Raw genomic sequence first — 25252 nt, forward strand, 5'->3', positions numbered from 1 at the left:
TAAGAAAAACACTCTCAGCATTTTGAAGGGTTTGGCTACAACACAATAAATCAAATGTGTGTTAGATAAGGTGGAACATATATATACCATCTTTGCAGACTACCAATGCTCAGAGATCCTTCATACCTGCCAGTATAGCTTTGTCCAACAAAACATTGTGATATGAAAGTTGTGTAATTTGCATTTTGTTTGTTGGTTGGTTTGTTTTATTGATGGTGATGTTGTGTGGTGGTAGGGCATCATTGCATGATATTATGGGTGTTTGATGTCTGTCTTTAACTGTAATGTCCTTTGTTGTTGTCTGACGATCTCCATGGACACACAAGGAATTAACAAAATGATAATAAACTAACTTAGATCCTAAAATGTGACCACAGAAAAAAAAGTGTGTATTAAAATTGGTTTAGGTAATCCATAAATATTTGAAATTAATGATGATGAGACATTAACATCCTGCACAATAATTATGTTAATTCACATCAAGAGGAGCAGTTTTTACAATATGCCACTAATGTATGATTCCTCACAAAGACTCTAAAGTTTCACATTCGGCTTGGTGCTCCTCTTTTCATATAATCCATATATCTGCTGGATTACATCTGATCAATACCTGACCAATGTTATCAATATTCACTTGCATACATCTTAAGATACCGCAGAGCCAACATGTCACAGCAGTTTGTCTTCCTCTATCTACTTTCTGCCAGCGAATGTACCCTGATTTACTGTAGTCTGCTCTCTTTAGGTTTAAAATGCAGCAGCAGCCGCTCACAGCAACAACTGATTTTAAACAGTCGTCATATTTTAGCCTCTTTACTACAAGTCATATACAGTGCTTCACTTTTACTGTGTGGTATTTTTTTTCACAACTCCTGGGCAGTCATTGTTTTCCATTCATGTGAGCAGTGATAGCATGAAAATTAGAGACTTGACCTTATTGGTAATCCATTGCAGTGAACATTGTGTCTAGTTTAATTGTTGTCAGAGTTACTGATGCGAGGTAATGCAGTGTAGTTGTGATAAATCAACTCTGACAACAATAAAAATAGATGACAAAAGAGAGTTATTACACACAAAAAAGCTAAAATATGATGTTACAATTTGTTGGCAGAAATGTAAAGTAGTTGGGTTTGTAGCAGGTATCACTTTAGCATGGAAGTTCATTCTTGACCTTATAAATAATTTCAACTTGAGCTCCATTTTACTGTTTAGTTATTGTGGATGAAGACCATCAGATGCAGTTGAAAGCCCTGAAAGACCCAGAACTGACATTTTTGTGCACATCACTTGAATTTAACTTTTTGTTTAACTGGGGTGGAGGAGGGTGGGGTTACCTTTGACCAGTTTTTTTTTCTTCTTTTCAAGTTTCAAGCTGTAAACTAAAAATAGCTCTCTTCTACAAACTGAACTGCACCAAAAATGGCTCCTCAATGGTTTTCAAGGTCATAGAGAAACTTTTATTGATGCACGCATCCACTTTAAAAAAAAAAAAGAAAAGAAAAAGAAACTGAAAATACCTACATGGATTGGTTGATTGATTGTAGATTGGTTGTCCCATAACAAAAATGTTTTGAATCAAAGAAAAATGAATCCATTTGCAAATGTACATGAAGTTTTGAATTAAACATTAACACTTAATCAGAACAGAAAATATAAAGTGAAAATGAATTGATTCAGCAGCTTATAAACAGCTAATTTCCATTAAAAGGGAGGATTTCTGTCTTAAACGTGCAGGCTATCACTTTCTATTTTCCTCTTATATCTCCAATACTTGATCAGCTTATTGGAGGTGACTGAGAGGAAACTCAACTTATGCGGCATCTTGTTGAAACGTCCCTGTCCAAGGTCCTGAAATCTGCTTTCCCAAGCATGCGTCATGTGACTTCACCCAGCACTGCCTAGCTCAGCACCAAGCCTACTGGTTTCTGGAGATTTCATGTGAGAAAAGGACAAACCCCTTTCCTTCTCATCTTGCGTTGTTTAGACTGTTTTCTCTCTCTCTCTCCTCTCTCTCTCTCTTTCCCTCTCTCTCTCTCTAGCTCTCTCTTTCTCCCTCTCTCTCTCTCTCTCTCTCGCTCCTCTTCCGTCTTTTATTACATGATCGGATAATGTGGATCTTCAAAGCGCTCGGAGTATAACAGAAGATTTTAGGATGCTGTACTTGCGCTGCTCGTTTTGTTCCTCTCTTTTTACTTAAATGCCAACACGGTGAATGCGTCGGACAAAGTGGACAAGCCTGCTGCTAGAGGTCCGCATTCAGAAAGTCAACATCTTGTCTTTCTTTATTTGATTTTCTCTCCGGAGCGACTCCAGAAGGATGTAAGGACCGATCCACCTTGCGCAGCTGAAGTCTCCTCATCAAAATGCAGAAGGGAATACGACTTAATGATGGTCATGTCACCTACCTGGGGCTTTTGGCAAAAAAGGATGGTACAAGACGAGGGTGCTTGAGCAAAAAAAGCTCAGACAACACGAAATGGCACACAAAGTGGTTTGCTTTGTTACAAAATATGCTGTTTTATTTTGAGAACGAGTCCAGCTCTCGACCCTCCGGATTATACCTGTTGGAAGGATGCATATGCGACAGGGCGCCTTCACCGAAACCTTCACTGTCAGCCAAGGAGTGTTTGGAAAAGCAGGTATGGAGAGAGCGCGCACACGCACGCACGCATGCACACACACACACACACACACACACACACACACACACACACACACACACACACACAAGCTCTCGCCCTCTCACTATGGCACTGTTTTATTGTTTTACAGGCTTCATGTTGAAATATTGACGAGGTGAAACACTGAATGTAAAATTTGTTCCTGCGCCTTTCAACTCTATTTTAGTCCTGAACAAAGCGCTTTTCTTATGCATATATTCTTCTTATATCTATCCCATCGCATGATGACCTCAAATCCAGCGCAGCAGAATAGCACGAGGTTCCAGATTGCTGTATTGCACGTTATGTAATCCATGCATGGCATTAATGATGAGGTAACAATATTAACACCTAATGATATTACAGCAGCCTTGGCAATGGGCTATGCAGTGTTTTTGCTTGAGGTTGCAGCAAACGCGCGCTTGATCCTTTTTTTTCCTTCATTTTTTATTGGTGGGATAGTTTTCAGTGGTGCATGAAATGTAAACGGATTTCTGGATTTATCAGGATGATGCATCTGCACGCTGGTTGGTCACATATTTTGCTTTTGACTTTCAGTCATCATCTTTTTTGACATTTCTTTGGGGCGGAGAGTGATATACCTAATGCTCCTTCCAGTGAAACATGCAAAAAAAAAAAAAAAAAAAAGAAAAAAAAAGTTGTGGCCTCAAGGTTTCCATCTTGTGGTAAAATGGTGAAATCACAGTGGATGCTGAAGAAACAGCAGGGTTCCAGTAATCAGTCATCTCCGATCTAGATGACCAGAATGAAATGATTATCAGTCAGATGCTTGAGCTTTCATTTGCGTTATGCATCGTAAAAGTAGAATCACTTCTTATAATTTTATCTGACATTCAGGCTTTCCCCCAGACACCCATGACCAGCGTTATAAAGGATATGTGTGGCTTGGTTTGCAAATTTAAATCATCATCTGCAAGGATAAACATATTTATTTAACCCTGCCAGCTTTTAACTGACTGCCTCCTGAATCATAAACACAGAAGTGAGGAGCAGAAAGGTTAACAGGTCTGTTAACATTGTTATTGTGAATAAACAGCCGAGAAACATACAGTAATGCTTCACTGTTTAGGCCACTGGCTCTCCTCTCCTCTCCTCTCCTCTCGTCTCCTCTCTCCAGGCTCTGTGCCTGACTCTGTAGGTAGGGCTGCAATCCAAAGTGAGTCCAGGCTCTTCCTGTGAACAGCTGCCCTTATGCTGACGAAGCAGAATGCAACACACAGGCTAATGTTGTGCTCTCACAGTTGCTTTAAAGGCACCCAAAAAACCTCCCAGAAAGAATTTGGATTCTTTTAAAATTTTGTCAGCAGTGCAGCTCTCCCTGCATTGTGCTGTTTTGAATGTATAAATACGAAAGCCTGGTGTACAGTTATCTGCCATTTTGGACTGAATTCATGATAAAGTAATGAAAAGATATTTATTCTGTGAATCCTGTTTGCAGAGAGAGGTTCAGAAATAATAAATAACATATGACTGAAATGATGGAATGCCTGAAGAGTCACCTCTCAATGTAAACAAACAAACATCCCTAAAGCGAATAAAGAAGACCAAGAAAATATCACCTCTATCTCCTATCCCCACCTGGATTTATGGTTTTGTGGCAACGTTTTAGAAATCCACCATAATCCCTGCATTATATTTATCCTCAAATGCAGTTAGTGTGAAAATGATAATGCGTTTGAGCTCGGGGTTTCTATGGCAACCCTTATTTGCATCCTAAAGAATGATGCAGTTGGAAGAGGTGGGGTAACTAGAGGGAGAGAAGTAGCGTGTCGCATCTCTCCTATTAATGCGAGTGCGATCTGAGCTAAATTTGTTCCTTGCGGTACCTCAGAGGGGTCAGAGTCCATTTATAGAAAACACAGCTCGCTCACACTGGAAACAACAGCAGTGATGGTTGATTTGCTTTGTTATGATTTGTACTTTAAATTGAAAGCTCTGACTTTAACATATACTGGTGGAAGATATCCTGCACTCTTTGGGGTTGTTGGTACGGAGAGGGTGTCTCATTAAAGTAGAATTACTACTAACACTTAGTTCTCCAGGGAATATATTACCGTATAGATCTCATTAAATGCTTCAGCAAAGTCCTTTTACAGTGTTGCTGCAATAAAACAGAGTTGTTTATTAGTCAGTAGCAATTACATAAGACATAAGAAGTACTGTAGGAATGTAGAAAGAACAATCAATCAAAACAAAAGAAGCCTTGAGGTTTTATCAATTCATATATTTCAGATGTGTTAATGATTTTAAAGGTGCATGACTCAGCCGTAAACATAAAGCAGGAAGCAGACAGTGTGCTTAACATTGCCTCAGACCAGACACTCGCTGCGCTCTTAGAGAGAGAGATCATGAGGGAAAACTACAACAACATGCATTCCTCCCTGCCAGAAATAGATTTTCTTTGACGGTAGGATGAATACCTAATGAATGTGAAGATGGAAGAGCAGTCAGCCATGAATAATGATCAGTTGCAGGTTGATAGGCGCCTGTTGAACATCTGCAGGCCAAAGATTAGAGTCTATACTCTCCCTCGACACGGCTGGAACGGTCCACAGGAAAGATGACATCTCACTTATAAGAGGTGTGGCATTGTTTTATCGTGGCTCACTTTCTGAGAGCTTTCTTATGTTTTAATAAGAAATTCATAACTCTCATCAAAAAGGCCTTTATAAACATGATATAAACCCAGGAATTCTAATTGATTATATTGAAAATTAAAGACAATTTATAAATGCAGGTTGATATTAGCAGCCATTTGGACACTGTTGTGGAGAAAAATGTACCACTTTAAAAATCCACAAACAACTCTATATTTGATAATAGTTAACCCATCATTTCATATTCGTATAGAAGTATTAAGATCCTTTACTGAGTGAAAATAGCATTACCAAAATGTAAAAATACTCCATTACAAGTAAAAGTCTCAAGTAAAAGTACAAGTTGAAATTTCTATATAAGCTCATTATATGTTTTGTATGTAAAATGTTACTCTGCAAAGTAACTGTAGCTGTCAAATATATGTGATGGAGTAAAAAATATGTTTAACTAAGAGGTATAACACAGAATGGAAATACTTAGTAATTAGTAAAATATAAGCACCTCATGATTTTACTTTGGCACAGTACTTGACCGAACATACATGGATTCATTCCAGTGCTGCATTTACCAGTCTGTGATGTTTCTCTGCAAACAAGCAGCCGTCCAATCAAGGGAGGCGGTTTTTAGAAGAGGGGTTGTATTGCACAGGAATACTTAATATTACATATACAGCATGCAAAAAAAAACACAGCCTGAAGTATTAAATTCTTAACTTGATGAATATACGATCCATATGTTAAAAACAAAAGTGCATGCTTTCCTCACAGCTACAACATTCACAATTAGTTGCTGCTGGGAGTCCAATGTGAAAGAAAGCATGCTCATCAAGAATCGAGTGACACAGAAAGAAAACGCAAAAACAAGCCCGACTGTTCACATTGACTGGAGTTGCTAGGAAACAGGTATCGCACAGTTATGTAATTGGCCGTGGCTCCAGCCTCCATGTCTTATGGCATTTCCTCCTGGGAACCAGAGACATCCCAGGAATCGAGCTGGGGGAGGCTTCCCTCAGTGAGCTCCATCAATTGCACTGGTGGGCGAGGAAGATGTGGCTTCCCCAGGCCCTGTGTGGTTTTAAATCACCTGCTTGATGTCTGCAGCAACGAGGCAGCAGAACAAACACAAAGACAAAAGCAGTGGAGAAGCTTCAGTCAAGCCACTATATAATAGATTTACTGTATCTAGAAGGTATCCAATAATGAATGCTCCTTTCTGTGTGGAACATATAACATGCCAGGTTAATGATACTCCTGTTGTTTCTAACCAAAACGCCTTATCCTGTCCCCCCCATGTTTGTTTCAGTACTATTTCACTGTCAGCTTCACCCATGAAAACCAAAAGGCGCTCGAGTTACGCACAGAAGATGTAAAGGACTGCGATGAATGGGTGGCTGCCATATCACACGCCAGGTAAAGGCACACATCAGTGAAATGTGCAGACATGGCAATTAGAAGTTGAATTAGTCGGTAGAGGGTAAGTAATCTTTGACTGATGTGCTCAGTCTGTAGGGGAGGTTGCCATGGTTTCATAAGTGGGGTTAAAATATGAGGAATGACAGACTTGAAGCAAACTGCTTTGTTCACAAGAAAAACACGATTGCCTTGATGTGAGCTGAAACTACATACACTGATGTGAAATTCGTTACTCAAGCTGCAATACAAACCGTGTGTGTATGTTTGTGTTTGTGTGTGTCACAGTTACAGAAACTTGGCCAACGAGCATGAGACTCTCATGCAGAAGTATCTTCATCTGCTTCAGATTGTGGAGACGGAGAAAACAGTTGCTAAGCAACTTCGACAACAGATAGAAGATGGGGAAATAGAGATTGAAAGGCTTAAGTCAGAGGTAATATTCACTGTGATTCCTTTTACCCTCAATATGATCTGTTTGGGCTGTTTGCTGGGTCTTCTGCTTTATTGGGGTCCTCAACACTGTTTTGTCCTCTCTGACTGAACCACAATAGTGGAGGATTACAGGATTTTCCATCTATAGTCAAATTTGTGGCAGCCACACACAGTGTTAGTCAGACCTGCTGTAAATAGACTTCCTGTACTGGCACAATAACATCATATTAACACTGCTTCTTGCACTGAACAGTTTTTCCTTTCCAAAACATGTCTGCGTCCCATGCTCGTCTCCACCTGCCAGCACAGCAAATAACAGCTGAACCAGTGGGGAAAAACAACGCATTATGCTGATTATTATGTTTGTCTCATATGTGAAAACTAGCATGAGCGGACAGAAATGGAAGCCCGTCATGGAGAGCTGTGTCCAGGCCAACTGCTCTCCACTTTGCATCTCCTCTCTGGGAAACAATGCCTACAATAGGGCTGCGTTCCCGGCTGTATTCTTCAGATCAAATAGTCATTTCACTTTAATGTGCAAATGTGATGCTTGAAATCAAATTATGTGCTGAATATGCATGAACACGGTTTTATATTGCATCTCTTCTATGAAATGCAATGACAATTAACTCTCTCGCCGTCTACAAAGTAAATGGAGACACTTAGCTTCAAACAGTTCAAGGCAGCTCCAGTCTATTTTTTTTTTCCAGGAGCCTGTTTACCTCTTGTCAACATGCAGGACAGTTTGGTACATATTGCATTTAAATGACCAATGTAAATAAATATTGATGCAGAGATACCAGCCAAGTGAACAGAGCTAGTTTAGTCAAGCTAATGTCTCCGTGTTGACAGTGCTGACAGGTCCTGTCCTGTTGACTCAGTCACTTTGTTTACATGCTGGTACAGTAAGTGAGAAGAAGTGTATAAGTGGGAATGATTGGTCTTTCTTGGTCTTTCTTGCGGTTGCTTCCCTGGCAGATCGCCGGACTGCTCAAAGACAACGAGAAGATCCATGCCAGCCCTGCAGCCGCTCCAACCGATGATGACTCAGAAATCAAGAAGATCAAAAAAGTAACGCATGTGATTCAAACCTGTTGCTACATTTTCATAGTAATTGAAATTGTTGAGAAACTGAGAAACCTGGTTTTCTGCAGGTCCAGAGCTTCCTGCGAGGCTGGATTTGCAGGAGGAAGTGGAAGACCATCATCCAGGATTACATTCGCTCGCCGCACGCTGAGAGCATGAGGAAGAGGAACCAGGTGGTGTTCAGCATGTTGGACTCGGAAGCCGAGTACGTCCAGCAGCTTCACATTCTGGTGAACAACTTCCTGAGGCCGCTCCGCATGGCGGCCAGCTCCAAGAAGCCGCCCATCACCCATGATGATGTCAGCAGCATATTCCTCAACAGGTTGGATCTTTTCGTCACACATTCACTTATTGGCTTACAAAACATAATCATCTTAAAGGTGCTCTGTGGAGGTTTTGACCACTGGTAGCACTGTGGAGCAGCGTTTCTGTAAGCCCATTTGTTTGTATTATGTGCACACGCTCTATTCTGTTGATTGACAGTCGGGCTTAGTAACGTTCCAAGAAGCGCAACAATGTACCAACCAAAGGCAGTACAGAAAAAGGCTGCAACCTAGCAAACATATTATTGCAAGAAAGTGCCAACGGGCACTTTTACAAAGTAATTTTGTCTATTATTGAGTCCAAAAATGTAATTTCCTTAAAGCTGCATGAACCATAAGAGAGCAGAGAGACATTAGAAACTCTGACCACAGTTTTATATGGTGGCTATTTTTTATGAGAGCCGCAAGACTCAGTTATATTAGTTATTTATTGCTTGATCCTTAAAATTAGTAGGAAGATCTTACAAGATATTCTTATTTCAAGTGTCATTACATTGGTGCAAGTGCACCAATCTACTTTACTCCATCTTGTTTCGATACTGACACACATTTCTAGAACAAATCCTGCAAGGAGGACAACTGCACTGGTGAAATTATTTCAGCATTTGGCAGAATATTTAGGGATGTGGGTGTCAGTCAGGCAGTTTGTTGGTCTGACAGTCCAACATTTCAGTCCAGAGTGAAATATCTTTCAACTATTGCAATGATGCCATGAAATTTCATCTTGTAAAATCAGCCGTTTTAAATTTCTAGTTGTCGAACACTTAAATTCATGATAGGATACCTCTAAAATTAATGAGAAATTTGCTGTAAATGAAATATGATGATTTTGGTGACAAGCTGACCAGCACAACAGCTAAAATTTCCACTTGCACATAACATACCTCAAAATCGAAAGGCAAGAGGAATAGTTGTCTGCAAAAAGCATTCATGCTCCCAAGAGGATCCATCCTTGCTTTTTTGGTTATAGACTTTACTCTTATTACTACATTCACAGTAAGATCAAGTTTTAAATGTTTAACAATGAAAAAACTATTACTTCCAACCATTTGAATGGAAATTACACAAAATCTCTGCAAGCTGTATCACAACATTGGTACCATGTGGATATAATCCAACAGTCTAATATTAAGTTTGTGTTTTGTTGGGTTTTGCATCCCTTCAGAAAAAACTGTGGACACACAGACAGTACAATGACGAAGACACTAATCTGCATGCAACCTCATCGGCCTATTCAAAATCCACCCACACACTCATTCAAGCATGTTCATGCTCAAAACCTGTACACCCATACTCTCGTACACACCGTCTCACATGAGGACTTACATTTACCACACCTTCACTGGATGTTGGCAAAATTATCAATTTGTTTGAGATTAGAAGATAAAAAATCAGTTTCACTAATAATTTTTTGCAATATCTTTTTTTTTTCAGTGAAACTATCATGTTTCTACATCAGATATTTTACCAAGGTTTAAAAGCCAGAATAGCGAGCTGGCCAACATTAGTACTGGGTAAGATTCATCTTTTCGTTTCATTTTAAAACATTTTTTCATAATGTGGCTGTTATGAAGTTTTTTATGTGTGTGATTGTAAAGATAATGACAGCTTTTACCAACTGTTTCATTCAGTTTGCTGTGACTGATATCTCTCTGTGTGTTGGTGTTGATCTCTCCACAGCTGACCTGTTCGATATCCTGCTGCCCATGCTGAACATCTATCAGGAGTTTGTGAGGAACCACCAGTACAGCCTGCAGATCCTGGCTCACTGCAAGCAGAACCGAGACTTTGACAAACTGCTGAAGCAGTACGAGGCCAAGCCCGACTGTGAGGAGAGAACCCTGGAGACCTTCCTCACCTACCCCATGTTCCAGGTTAGCTCATTTTACTCAATGAGAAATAAAGGCAGCCTCGTTTGTTTGCTGCAGAACTGCAGCCTGGAGCCAGATTTTGATGTTAATTCTGTAGTGTCCCAGCCGTTCTTCTCTCCATATATGAATGTTGCCCCAGGGCCATATAATTCACCAACTTGATGCTAGTTGGCTATTGCTATCCCAATGATACCCAGTTTTAGCTGTCTCTAAAGCAGTGGGCCACATTGTTTTCTGGATATTCAAAGCTGGATGTCTTTTAAAGAGACAGTCTGTGATTCAGATGTAAACAAAAGCATAGGCCCATCACCAATTCCAAAACTCATGACTTGAATTTATTATCCCTCCCAACGTGAATCACATGTCCTTTTTAGTTTGTGTATATTCCTGAATGTTCTTTATATACTACTTTGTAATTTATATGGTCAGAAAAATCTCTTGATTGGGGATAAGTCCATAGCGGTTAACATGATTTTAATAAGATTTACTCTGCAGTTGTTTACATTTGAAATGTTTATAAACTCTGAAGTAATAAATTCAGTTGTAGTATCTTCTACATATAAATCCAGGAATCAAGGCTGTCATTGTGAATTCTTCCTGAGGTGGAGTTTATGCTCTACAATAACAGATAAATTACATAAGGTGTTTTTTTAAGGCTGACACTCTTTCGAGTCAGTATCTTTAAATGCAACTGATTTTACGGGAAAACATGAGATGGATTTGATATTTCTGCACCAGAATTAAAGTATACTGCTGACAGTGAGAAGAACTCTTTGAAGCAGCATTTAGACCATTATGTAGGAAGACCGGCCCTCAACAAGTTAATTCTGAGTTTAAGTGTGCCTCTCTGATTTGAAACTTAAAATAATTTAATTGAGATGATTTGATCCAGTAAAGACAAAGACATTGTAACCAAATTTCATATATTATTGCTGGTGTGGTGACTAATATCCACTTTAACCAAAGCATATTTTCATTAATGTGTTCAGGCCTCTCTTCTAGCCAGAGTGGCTCAGTCAGGGCTTGGCTTCAAAGACCCGCCTCCTTCTTGTCCCATATTGTAGCATCACTGACCAACAACATAAACAGCAGGCATTTGTCTGCTTATGCTCAGCATATCCCTGTAGTGTTTTTCATGTCTATAAAAAGCAGTTGTTTTTGGAGCTCAGGCTTTAATAATGGCTGCTTTCTGGCAACGTACGCAGTTTCCTGACAGTCCACTCTGCTGGGGCCTACTGCAGGCTGTGCTGCGTTGATAATAAATTTTGCTGATGAGTGTAGATTGTGCTCTCCACTGATCTACTTCTCATTAGCGTATGTGCACGTTGGCACATGTACATTTTTGTGTGTGTATGTTGTTGTTACATTTATGCAGGCATGTAAGCTGTTATATTTGAGTGTGACTCCCCTGTCGCTGTCTACTCTGTCTCTTGTAGATTCCCCGCTACATTCTTACGCTCCACGAACTTCTGGCCCACACACCCCATGAACATGTAGAGAGAAACAGTCTGGACTACGCAAAATCTAAGCTGGAGGAGCTTTCCAGGTACCTTGGTGTAATATCATCAAAAACAAGACATGCATGATGTCTCAATTAAGCAAGATATCACTTTTCATTACGCACAATCAGAAAATAATAATGACTTCTTGTACAGTAAGTGTCTTTTTGTGGCTTTTTCCATACAAGCCTAAAAAGATAAAATGATAACGGTGAAATATCCTTTTTCCTAGAATCATGCACGATGAAGTGAGCGAGACCGAGAACATCAGGAAGAACCTGGCAATAGAGCGCATGATTGTAGAGGGCTGCGAGATTCTCCTTGACACCAGCCAGACGTTTGTAAGACAAGGTAACTCCTGCCTTCAGATCCGCTCCCGGCGAAGAAACCTCTGATTCCACAGAAAGACAGGAGTTCCTGTCCCTCCTCACCTGTCTGACAGCTTGATCTCACATTTTCAGCTCTGAATTGGGGGAAATACTCAGTTAAAAAAAAAAAAGACTCATCACTCTCTGGGGAACAACATGTACATCCTCGTGAGAAGAGTCTTTAATTTCCAAGTATAATTAGACTGTTCTGAGGCAAACTGATGATGAATCTGGGACTGTAAATGTCACACGTCCCCAACAGGCTTTGATGGATGAGAAAAGGGAAAATAGAAATGGTAGATTATTTAATCTTGCGTATCTCAAGTGACGGGTATGTGTATTCATATGTAGAAGAAGACAAGCAGTTGATATCAATTCTTTTCCTTCCTCTTGCCCCTTTTTTTCCAAATCCTTATCCCCCTGTTCTTGACTCTTTTCCATTTATACATGTATCTCTCCCTCTCTCTTCCTCCCTTTTCCTTCTATTTGCACACACTCTTTTATTCCCACATATAGGGTCTCTCATCCAGGTGCCGATGAGCGAGAAGGGCAAGATCACCCGTGGGCGACTGGGCTCTCTGTCTCTGAAGAAGGAGGGGGAGAGGCAGTGCTTTCTCTTCTCCAAGCATTTAATCATCTGCACCAGGGGTTCTGGGGGAAAGCTTCATCTCACCAAGGTGGGCCTGCGCTGCTGAGCTAGCAGTGGAGCTACTCCTTATTTCAAACATCACAATCTTACGGCACCGCAAAGCCCTGAATCTCGGAGCTAAATTGAACGGATTAACTGACAGCAGATGAAAGCTACAGGGTTAGCAATGCCATGGCTTTTATCAGTGGCAATGACCACTAGAGCTACACACACTCATACAAGCTTGCACGCACACAGACACACACACACACACACACACACGCACACACACACACAGGCTCATTGTACATGTTTGAAAGCAGCTGCTTGATGTCACTTTGATTTGTGTAATGGCGTGGTGGTGTATTATTACTCCACATTATTCAACATTACAGAGGCTGATTGATGTTTGGGGGTCTAAAATGAGGCCAAAAAGCTTTCAACTGAAGCCTGTAAATATAGTAAAAAATGCAGTTTTACTGTAATATGTTTTAAAAATGTAATATTTCACACTGATAATTTAATTCAATCCAAAATATTTTATTCGTCCCTCAGGGGGCAGTTTGAGTCAGGTTTGCAAACGCAAAAAGACACAAACAATTCATTCATACACATAAATGAATCTAAAAATACCAAAAAAAATGAAATGTGCAAAGATTAAAAAACAAACAAACTGAAAGACACAAGGATTGGGAACTGGCCAATCCGTAGCTGCTAACAGTTTCCAATGTTACAAAGAAACTTCATGTCAAAAGTGCAAATAATTCTCATGGTCTCTTCCTTCTTCTTTTTGTTTGTTTTACATACAGACAATCTAAAACTTTTACTGATGGCATTGGCATAAAGGGGTAGTTTGACACAACTGATTACCTTAGCTTAACATTAGCAGAAAGACTGGAAACAGTGAAACAGCTAGCCTGGCTCCAAAAGTAAAAAGTCTGCCTACCAGCACTTCTAATGGGCAAAAAAACAATAGGTTTTATAGGTAGTTATGTGCCAGACTATTTCTTGACCAGCACATAACCCCCTGGAAAACAGCAGTAATTTTGACACTTTGGTTTTTGTATAGCTTAAACAAAAGACATATAAAGTGTTGGTGAGCTTTAGACATGCTGGTAGGTGGATTTTGGTACCTTTGGACAGAGCCAAGGTCGCTGTTTCTCCCTGTTACCAGTCTTTCCACTAAACTAAGCTAAGCTAAGCTAACCAGCCTCTTGCTCTAGTTACATATTTACCGTACAAACATGAGTGTGGTATCAATCTTCTCATCTAACTCTCAACAAGAAAGCAAACATTTCTCAAAATGATCACTGAATCACTGATAATCGTATATGCCTTTTTAAGGACATCAGTATTAAGCTGTGCAAAGGGTGTCTGTGTTTTGCCAAAAATTGTAGAACCAGGGTTAATCACACCTTGCAATGGGTTCTTGTCCTTTTGACAACAGAATCTAAACCAGTAAATAAAGGAAAAAGTTAAAATGCTTTTAATAAGCAAGACATTCTCCTTCAAAGGAGTTTACAGTCATTTACGTAGGCAGTGGAGACCCTGTTTAGCGTTAGTTCATGACCTTGTGCATGTCGTGTAAGTGTTTGCTAGGTTATGCAATGTTACAGTATGTCACATGAGACTGGTGTGAAGAAACTAAATGTATATTGTATGTTGTTTGCAGAATGGAGTAGTCTCCCTTATAGACTGCACTCTTATGGAGGACCCTGAGGGGACAGATGATGAGTGTGAGTGTTTTATTCATACAGTATAGCAGCGTACAGAAATATGCATTATATGTACCATGTGTGATGTTGTATATAATTTATGCCTACTAGACTGTGCCATAATTTATAAATATTGTATAATTAATATTTTTGAACAAATTAAGGTATTGTTTTCCAAATGCTATGGACCAATAGAAAGTAATATGGACGCTAAGTAACTGATACTACCAAAAAAAAAGCATTTTTGTAATTTACAATGACAAAAAAAGACAGCTTTATAGATTTACAGCTACCTTTTTCTTTCATTTTTTTAGACATGGTATGAGCACTGAAGTGAACTTTTTTCTTTAGTGAATGTGTGAATGAATTTATAGAGAAAATGACATACAGTTATATCTTTGTGTTTGCCTCTTAGCCAAATCAGACAAGAGTGGGCAGGACATGGAGCACCTGGACTTCAAGATTGTCGTTGAGCCAAAAGACAGCCAGTCATTCACAGTCATCCTTGTGGCCTCCTCGAGGCAGGAGAAGTCTGCATGGACCAGTGACATCAGCCAGGCACGTCAACACAAATCACAGTCTCAGACTGTCAGACGAGAAGCCGAGGATGTCGGCAGAAAGCCTGAACATTACAGACCTCACTAACATTTCCTCTGTCCTCTCTGTTTACTTCTGTTGGATCTATCCTACAGTGCATAGACAACATTCGCTGCAATGGGCTGATGATGAATGCCTTTGAAGACAACTCCAAGGTCACAGTACCACAGATGATCAAGTAAGCCTTATTTTTATATATGCAACTATATATCCTTCTTTTCTTCTTCTCTTTTTCTGCCATATAAGTTAGTCTTTTTTTTGTGAGCAGGTCAGACTCAAGCCTGTACTGTGATGATGTGGACATCCGCTTCAGTAAGATGATGAACTCCTGCAAGGTGCTGCAGATCCGCTACGCCAGCGTTGAGCGCCTGCTGGAGAGACTGACTGACCTCCGTTTCCTCTCCATCGACTTCCTCAACACTTTCCTGCACTCCTATCGCGTGTTCACCACCGCTGATGTGGTGCTAGACAAACTCATCACCATCTACAAGAAGCCCATCAGTGCCATCCCTGCACGGTGAGTCACATCAATTAGGACAGGCCAGACTTGAATGGTGCAGGGTTGTTGACAGCATTTACAATAGATAAACAAATCGTATTTGAAATGTTTGGCATCCTTCCAGATCTTGCCATGCTGCATAAAGATGAGATTGATTTATCATGATGTGAAGCTAAGTCATCCTCTGATCAATGCAAGGCATGTGCAGGAGCCAACATTTAGGTTAAAATGCAGCCATATGAATTATTTATTTCTGATGTGATAGATAGATAGATAGATAGATAGATAGATAGATAGATAGATAGATAGATAGATTATCTCATCTTGGCCTTTGGGATTACACATTTTTAAGAGAAAGGTAGTTGGATTTTGAAAGATGGGGGTATTTACCAGGTAGGGCATGTGTAACAAAAATACGCTATCAAGTTGCATTATGGGAAATGTAGGATCCAGTGTTTTTGGAGTTGGCAGGCATGCCAGGGACTATAAATCAGGATATCTCAGCCTCTGCTGCATCATTGACCATCGACCATTCCCAGTTTGTTTCTTGCAAGTCCCCCATCTTTATGAAAATATCATACTTAATTACTGGAGTACCCCTTTAAAAATTCAGAATTATTATTCTTATAGTGTTGACAACTAATATGACAATACTGTATGTATTTATAGTCATGTCAATAAAGCAAACTGGAATTTTATATTTTATATACAATTTGATATACAATGGATGAAAGGTGGATGAAACATTGAGGAGGTGTTCAGGGTTATTTGTTATTGTTTGTTACATGTGTCATCAGCAGTATTTAGGTCTGTAAGACTGAGAATGAAATGAGTGATTTTAGAGGCACTGTGTGTGAATTCGAGGAGTTTGTTTGGTTGGTTAAAGTGAGCGCAGAGAAGCAGCAGATGGAGCAGCAGAAGAGGACAGGCTCTATGATGCTTCTGTATCATTCTGCACGTGAGTGTGTGTGTGTGTGTGTGTGTGTGTGTGTGTGTGTGCATTTAAGTGTGTGTTCAGTGGTCGAAGGCAGTAATTGGGTCCGGTCTCTCCTGTCTGCCTGGGAGTGTCTCAACTGGGCTCTGTCGCTCTATGGCAACCAACCTCCGTGCTGCAGGACCCCACCCTCCCCTCCCTCCCTCTCTCCTTGTCTGCAAAAGATCCATAGTGTGAAATATTGACGGAGTGTTGCAGTGGGGCTAACTCAGCTCTCCACAGGCCAGGAGCAAGGGGTCCCACTGTGGGGTTCAGATCAGGGGGAGCTCCCCATGCCCACGCCCTGCAGCATGCTCTCCTGTGGCGCTTGTCATGTCACTGTGAGACACCCACACTTGGCTGCTTGTGTCAGCAGTGGCCATGCACACTATCACTCGCTGTGCTATTTATGGGAACCCGTGAGGTCGCCAGGAGGGTGGCGGGGAGTGGGAGAGGTTTTCTGCAACACTGCAGCCTGTATCCTGCTTTAAAACGGCAAGACGGGGCTGCAAAGAGGCTTCTGGTTGCTGGGCTGACTTGGTTTGCATAAATCTTTTAGGAGGTGTTGTGTATTTAGCTAAGTTCTTAAAACATAGAGCATACTTACCAAATATCAAAGAAACATATTCATATGTACTAAACTCAAATGCATATATCCTCCCTTGATGCAGGTCCCTGGAGTTATTCTTTGCCAGCAGTCAGAACAGTAAACTCCTGTATGGAGAGCCACCCAGCTCGCCCAGGGCCAGCCGAAAGTTCTCCTCCCCTCCTCCTCTGGCTATCGCCAAGAACTCATCCCCAAACCGCCGGCGCAAGCTCTCCCTCAACATCCCCATCATCACTGGGGGCAAAGCTCTTGACCTGGCTGCCCTCAGCTGCTCCTCAAATGGCTATGCAAGCATGTACTCCTCCATGTCCCCATTCAGCAAGACCACCTTAGACATCAACAAACTGTACGTGTCCAGCCCTATCGCGAGCAAAATACCAGACGAGGGAGAAGACAAGAAGGACAAGGCGGAGGATACTTCAGCGTGCAAACAAGGTGGGTCAGCTAGAGCCAATTCCAGGCAAATTATCCCAATTTTGACTCAGAGTAGTGATGTGTTGATCAACCTGTGTGCTTTTGTTATGATGCAGATTTGTCAGTACGAGAAGAAAGTGACAATGATCAGAACCAAAGCGATGATGCAGATCCAGAAGCCTCTCCTACAAAGTCACCAACCACCCCAAAAAACGTCAAATGCAAAAACTCCTCAGGTACATTGTGTCCTATGCAGTGTAGTGATATAATTACAACTCAATAATCTGATATCTAAGCTTGGAAATTGTACACTGACATGCCACCTGTATCCAATTCCCTCACCAGTGTCACATTTATCACTGAGCCGTCTTTGTTTGATCACAGAAATAGATTATAAAAAGAAACAATGCTTATATTCTTAATTTAAGATAGGGCATATGTTACTGCCGGAAGGTCGTGGAATTATTGTTTTTAAAGGAAATTAAAGCTCTCACTTAGTGATAGGTTGCAGTGATCAGTTTGTTAATATTTATCATGCAAAACCAAAAAAAAGACAGGCCACTGTGTAAAGCATAATTAACATAAAATATAAATTGGTCCATGGTTATGAACATGTGGGGAAAGCCAATGCTTGGCTTGAGTAGGTGTTAGGGAAACTTGTGTCATAGCAACTACATCAAGAGCGTGTTTTCCCTTCCGCCCCCAGTAATGAGGCTGTTTCACTGGAGCCAAGATTATCTGTGCCCTCTAAATCTCAAGACAAAATCACACAAAAGGTTTTAAAAGCAAAGTCGTCTCAAGAATGAACTGAATTAAGTGAAATTTGTGAAGCAGAGAGTGTCTCACATGGTGCAGGATTTCTTGCTGCTTATGGTCTGTCTATGTTCTCGGGATTTAAACATAGCAGACTGCAGAGAATCTGTTGATTCCTCTGTTATGCTGATATTTGGTGGCTATATTTAGCTGCAACCATCTTGAATATCAAAGCCTCTTGTAAAGGAAAGTCTGGAGGGAAAGAGTTGTGTGGGCCTGTAGGGCCCCCTAGTGGAGGCTTGAGTAAAGACAAGCAGGCCATTCTGCAGTATATACAGTTCAGTAGTATAAATTATATTTTAAGAACAAATTTTGTATGTTTTGTGTCATACGTATTTGTGAAAATATGTAACATGGTAATAACTCTCCTCAAACTGCCCACACAGAGTTCTCCTTGTTTTCCTACAACAATGGCATGGTGATGTCTTCATGTCGAGAGCTGGACAACAACCGCAGTGCCCTGTCTGCTGCCTCTGCCTTTGCTATTGCTACAGCTGGAGCCAATGAAGGCACCCCTACCAAGGAAAAATATCGAAGGATGTCCCTCGCCAGCACAGGTACACGCCTATCTGGTATCACAAAGTCCAACTGTAGCTATTTGTTAACATAACCAGGCTGCCAAGAATTGCAAACTGCATCACATCAAGCACAGACTCTATTGTGTTTCAGTGCCAAAGCAGTATGTATCATTATGATGAGAACTGCATGTCAGAAGTCAACTGAAATATTTTCTGCAGGTTTCCCAACTGATCAGAGAAATGGAGACAAAGAGTTTGTGATCAGACGAGCAGCGACCAACAGAGTTCTAAATGTCCTGAGGCACTGGGTGTCCAAACACTCTCCGGTAAAACACCTCGACACAGTTCAGAGTACATTTATAGTCCCAGTCCATAACTGCAGTATGGTTTTGTTTACATATTCATATACTGATGAATTGCCTCTTTTCAAATACATTCTGGAAGTAACAGCAAGACATTCATTTTACACTTACGTTTGCAAAATGTTAATGTTTTTTTTACTTGAAAGCTTAATTTCCATCTTACATCAAGTTTAAAAGCATCATGTTAAATAAAACAAAACAAATGAAGTAACAAATATAATTAATCATTAAAAAATTCAACAGGTTTTATTAAGCCATCTGTATGTGTTTCTATTAATATCCTTCCAGGACTTTGAGAGTAATAATGAGCTGAAAACAAAGGTTATTGCCTTCCTGGAGGAAGTGATGCATGACCCCGAGCTGTTGACCCAGGAGAGGAAAGCAGCAGCTAATATCATCAGGTACTGACTAGGATTTACTATGTAAACCCACATCCTCAGTGCATATGACACAATTTGTTACAATTTGTTGTTTTGAACGTCTCTTTCCCTGTTTGTCAGGACTCTAACTCAGGAAGATCATGGTGACAATCAGATCACCCTTGAAGAAGTGACACAACTGGTGAGTGAAGTCTGTAGCTGCTATGTTTAGTGTGGAGCTGCAGGAAGTAAATCATAATAGAAATATACAAATATATACACCTTAATACCAGTCAGCCAGAAGCACAATGTGGGGCTGTGACAGAGAGGAGCATCTGGAGCATAAGTACATTAAGAGCAGGAGCAGATTTACACTATTTAAGTAAAATTCTGATGTCTCGTTTGCACATTTCTCCACCACAAGAAAGTGAAAAATCAAAATCAGTGAACCACTGCCTCAGCTACAAAAAACTGCATGTACCAATGCATCAAATATTTTTGCCTGTCGTTCTTTTTGCTTAAGGAGAAAATGATCACAGACTGACCTGTTTTTTAAATATTAAAAGTATTCTTATGCCATTTACCAACATCAAGTTGATTTCATTTCCAGTAGTTAAGCCTAGTTTCTGTCATTTTGTGCTTATTTGCCTGCTGCAGATTTGATAGTCTCAGTTTCTGTCCTTTAGGTGGGTGCAGGAAAGGCCGAGCCCTTCGAGAACCACTCCGCCTTGGAGATCGCAGAGCAGCTCACCTTGCTGGACCACCTGGTGTTTAAGGTCATCCCATATGAGTGAGTGCCATCATATCTCAACTGTACATGTCGTCAGAAGGAAAACACATAGAAATGCAGAGATACCTTTTTAATCATCTTGATCTGTTAACTTTACAGGGAATTCTTTGGACAAGGCTGGATGAAGAATGACAAAAATGAGAAGACGCCATATATCATGAGAACAACAAAGCACTTCAATGATGTATGCTCCAATCAATACGCCTCTTCTCATCGCCTGTAACTTTTATTGATTTTCTAACATAATATTGAGTGTAAACCCCACGTTTCTCTCTCTTTCCTCTGCAAGATAAGCAACCTCATCGCCACAGAGATCCTGCGCTGTGATGATGTGGTCACTCGAGTAGTGGTCATTGAGAAATGGGTGGCTGTGGCTGACATCTGCCGCTGTCTCCATAACTACAACGCCGTGCTTGAGATCACCTCTTCCCTCAACCGCAGCTCGGTCTTCCGCCTCAAAAAGACCTGGCTCAAGGTTTCCAAGCAGGTGCCTATATCTCCCTGTGCATTGTTTGTTTTGTTTTTTTCCTCTTGAAGTATCGTTGGGTATTATCATTAAATAACCTTTTTCTTCCAGACGAAGGCATTGATTGACAAGCTGCAGAAGCTGGTCTCATCAGAGGGGAGGTTCAAAAACCTGAGAGAGGCTTTGAAGAAGTGAGTTCAGTTCAAGGACATACGTTTTGCATTTGATCAATAAAGCAAACATGCAGAACAAGTGGATGATGTGCATTTCTCCCACCAGCTGTGATCCTCCCTGTGTGCCCTATCTGGGAATGTACCTCACTGACCTGGCTTTCATTGAGGAGGGAACACCAAACTACACCGAAGACAACTTGGTCAACTTCTCGAAGATGAGAATGGTGAGATGTTCTTGCTGCTGTGCCTCATTCGGCGTCCTGTTGCTTGAGAGTCTTTATGCAAATGTGTGTTTTTCTTGTCAGAACTTAACCTCCTGCTTCTCCTGTGTTTCAGATTTCTCACATCATCAGAGAAATCAGGCAGTTTCAGCAAACAGCTTACAAGCTTGACCTTCAACCAAAGGTAAATGAATAGCAATACTGCAGACCAGTGGTTTCCAACCTTCTCGGCCTGTTGTGACTTCTTAAAAGAAGCTTTGTCCAGAATGAATGTAGAGGCAAAGATCTCAGTCAGTTTCACATTTACCTGCAGTAAGTCCAGAGAGGCTTAAGGTGCTCTTGAAGATGAAAAAACTGATCATAGAAAATACACATTCTTCAGGCATTCTTAGAGCAAGAAAAGCCTTTATTTAGTCAGGTATATTGGTTTAAACCGCAGACCAGTCTTCATCTGTGCAGAAATAGTAAAAAAAAGAAGCAATGTCTATACTTGCAACACTTCAAAAGGTAGTGTACAGGTTGTGGCCAGTTCAAGCAAAGGCCATTTATGCCTTCTTAGGGTTTTTTTATATATGTTGTAGAAGCCAGGAAAATAAAACTGATTTTGTACAGCAGAAATATGCTTTTTTTGCTTTTCTATCCTGATAATCGTCTTATCTTGCAACTCCTAAGACTTGACTTTCCCCCCTGTTGGTGGAAGGTCCTGATCCCCAGCCAAGGTATCGAGGGATAAATGAAACAGGTGGCCGAATGATTAACAGGATAGGACACATAAATTATTATTTTTTCAGTCATTCCTCTATATCTTTCTCTTTTTCTTTGTGAATTGCTGGCTATTTTTACTTCTTTAGGCCTCTTAAATTATTCTAAGCAAACAGTGGGGAAAAATCACTCTTTAGTTTACTTGGTCATAACCTACAGACATTTACAGCTTGTGACTGTACGTAGCTCTCAAGCGTCATTGCTTTATTTAAAAGGGTCACAAACCAAAAAGGTTGGAAACCACTGCTGTAGGCAGTAAAGAATATTGACTGTTGGAGCTGTTATGTTGTGTAAAAGTGCAAAGATTCCTTTGAAGTAAAGACATTTTCTTTCATTTCCTGCTTCAGGTAGCCCAGTATCTAATGGATGGGAGCTCTGTTCTGGATGAAGAAAGCATGTACGAAGCCTCGCTCAGAATTGAGCCTAAAGTGCCCAACTGATGGGGAAGATGGTCCTCCATGTTATTTTCTCTGTTAATATTACACATCAGTTAACATACACATCAACTTTTGTATAGTTGTACATGTTTAAGATATCTGCTCTTCTGTACAGTAGACGTTTAAGGTTGTTTGACGACATGAAACATTTCAATGTATAATTTTTGTTTGTTACAGTTGCCATGATGCCACCTGCTTTAGGATTTTTTAAAAATGTCTTTCTTTTGGGTATTTCAAGCATAATAACAGAGGTCATTTTGCAACCAAATCTTTGTGACCAATGACGTTATTTTGCATCGTCTCATGCTGTGTCGACTTTGCACTTTCTGAGCACTTGTGCTGCCGGCCATTGTTCTCTTTGTTTGAGTTTTATCGACAACTGAGTTTCTCTGCAACCAATGTAGCATTGTAAAAATGTAACTGCATCAAATCAGGTAAAAGAGCACAGAGAATTTAATTGTACTCAAAGATGGGAGACTATGTTTAGTGGGGATGATGGCGAGGTCTCTGAAGCATAACTGTCTCTGTGCTTCCCAAACCAAAACAAGAGGGATTCGTTTCTCCATTTCTGCTCACTAGTCTAAGACAGGGGTTCCCAACCTTTTTTGCACCACAGACCATTTTTATATCAACAGTTGCATTGAGGACCAGCTGACGAGACAGACTAGATGGAAACCAAAGCTCTGTTTCTCTCTTTGGTTACTTAAATTAAAAGAATACTGCTGAAAGGTGGTGATGACAGACTGTTAGCTTACTTACTGATAACCTCCTTTATTTCATAATTAAAAACCAACATATTGTTTTTGGGTATGTGACAGGGGCTGCTACATTATCTTCGCAGCCTTATAGCAAATGTTTCAAAGCCCAGTAACAGGTTGGGAACCTCTGCTCTGAGAAAAATGTCATTATTAACCTAAAATTGACAAAAATTTAAGTGTCTTTTTATTTGTCGTCAAGAGATAAAGTCTTTTCTTAGCCTGTTGTCAGAGGACCCAAACTCACCTCAGATCCCTCCATTAATTTCATCTGATCAGTTATAATCTGTATGTAACCACACACAGCGATAAAGAAGGCTTACACCTCTTTAGTTCTGCTGTGATTTAAAGTGATGGATTTGTCACCTGAAGTTACTGTTACACCTGGAATTTGCCAGTACAGTAAAGTGAGTTTTCCTTTTGTTCAAATTTCCTTTTTCGTTTGTTTTTAAGTTCAACTCATGAAAAAAGATCACACGCGGTGGTAAGTGTTGTACCTTCAGGTTCGGCGATACTTCTGTAGAGTAAAAGGTTGTTGCTCTTCTGTAATTAAAAGACAATCTGTCCTTTTTGCTGTTCCAGTGATTGTGGAACGTGACTGTATATCACTCTGTTATATGCATTGCTGTTTAACAATATGATAAAAACGTATGTGAATGACCTCTGCCTGCAGCATTCAAACACTATTTTTGTAGTAGTATAAGAGAGTGACCTGCTCTTTATATGAACATGGGAAAGTATTTTGTACTTTGTTGTTAATTCACCTCACTGAGATGTGCTGTACATTTTGTACATGCGACCCTGCATATTTCTCAATGTGGAACAGTGTAATCCTTTAAAAAAAAAAGTATCTCGAGCTTAAACACAAAACAGTGTGGTCTTGAAACCATGACTTAGAGGTAGGAGAGCAACTTCAAAGTGTTTTGCATTTATACTGTAATCCTGTCTATAACCATTTCTGTTAGCAGGAATATAGTAATGTAGTGCTTATTCTGTGAATATTTGTATGTATTTTTACTATGTATGTACAGTACACTTTTGAAGCTCATGTGGCAGGCATGCAACACCTTCACAGACAGAATAATACTATATACTTATACTGTATACACTTATACATGCACATACTCTTATAAGGTATATAAACAAATAAACATTTTGCTGTTAGCAATACCCAGTGGTATGAAAATTATCTTTCAACCCTCATGTTTCCACACCTTAAGAAATATTCCCAGTTTTGTAAGAAAAAAAAAACTGAAGAATGAAGATATGATGACAAACAAACAAAAAATATGTTTCCCAGTTACCTCTTGCTAATAAATCCATTTTATCTCAGGGGCATTTTGTCTCAAGTGTTTTTGTAGATCATCTATCAGCTGACATCATGCTCGCTCAGTATGAAGTAAAATGTAATCTGAAGCTATTTAACATTACCAGCACCTCTCTGTCCTAGCAAGCAATGATGTATGAAAATGGTGTAAAATCCTGGCTGTATGTGGGAAAAATACATATGGCTGCAGCAAATATATTCAAAGCTTCAACAAATGCATAAATTGGCAACATAAATTCATTTTTTTACTTCATTAGCTACATAAATATGTTAAAATACATTGTTTTGGGTTTGTTTTGGACAATGGAGTCAAGTTATAATGCGTCAGTAAAAGCCCACACAGCAAACGCTGTATGCTTTGTATGCTTGCATACTAATGAACTGATCACTTCTGACCTGTGATCAGAGTTACAGGTTAAGTGTGCAGTTAGAAATTGGGGTCAGGGTTTGTTATCTATTTGTGTATTTTTATATATCTTTTATTAATGAGTATATTAGCATTAAGAACATATGAAGACACTGATTCTTCAGTTTGTCTCACAGTATGTCCTTCAAATTGTATTCTT

General features: G+C 40.1%; 1 protein-coding gene across 1 annotated transcript; it reads left to right on the plus strand.

Moving 5' to 3' along the window:
- The first annotated feature begins 1905 nt into the window (after positions 1–1905).
- Positions 1906–24529, plus strand: rasgrf1 (Ras protein specific guanine nucleotide releasing factor 1). The gene is made up of 27 exons (XM_067589744.1): positions 1906–2639; positions 6582–6688; positions 6977–7124; positions 8102–8194; positions 8278–8531; positions 9967–10046; positions 10213–10406; positions 11840–11949; positions 12135–12253; positions 12787–12947; positions 14571–14634; positions 15029–15171; positions 15306–15388; positions 15479–15727; positions 17354–17724; positions 17820–17939; positions 18903–19073; positions 19254–19360; positions 19685–19797; positions 19897–19957; positions 20442–20545; positions 20645–20729; positions 20835–21032; positions 21123–21202; positions 21291–21408; positions 21521–21589; positions 22515–24529. Exons 1-27 carry the CDS (start codon positions 2364–2366, stop codon positions 22605–22607), a joined length of 3771 nt encoding a protein of 1256 aa, XP_067445845.1. The 5' UTR covers positions 1906–2363; the 3' UTR covers positions 22608–24529.
- Positions 24530–25252: the final 723 nt, after the last annotated feature.

Source organism: Thunnus thynnus, chromosome 5 (genome assembly GCF_963924715.1).
Source record: "Thunnus thynnus chromosome 5, fThuThy2.1, whole genome shotgun sequence".
Taxonomy (NCBI): Eukaryota; Metazoa; Chordata; class Actinopteri; order Scombriformes; family Scombridae; genus Thunnus; species Thunnus thynnus.

What these genes read in the sequence shown, in the direction of transcription:
- rasgrf1 (XM_067589744.1), top strand. Translation starts at nt 2,364, where the DNA reads ATGCAGAAGGGAATACGACTTAATGATGGTCATGTCACCTACCTGGGG. An exon ending in TTGAAAGGCTTAAGTCAGAG is followed by an intron (nt 7,125 to 8,101) that starts GTAATATTCACT and finishes CTTCCCTGGCAG; the next exon opens with ATCGCCGGACTGCTCAAAGA. An exon ending in CCAGACGTTTGTAAGACAAG is followed by an intron (nt 12,254 to 12,786) that starts GTAACTCCTGCC and finishes TCCCACATATAG; the next exon opens with GGTCTCTCATCCAGGTGCCG.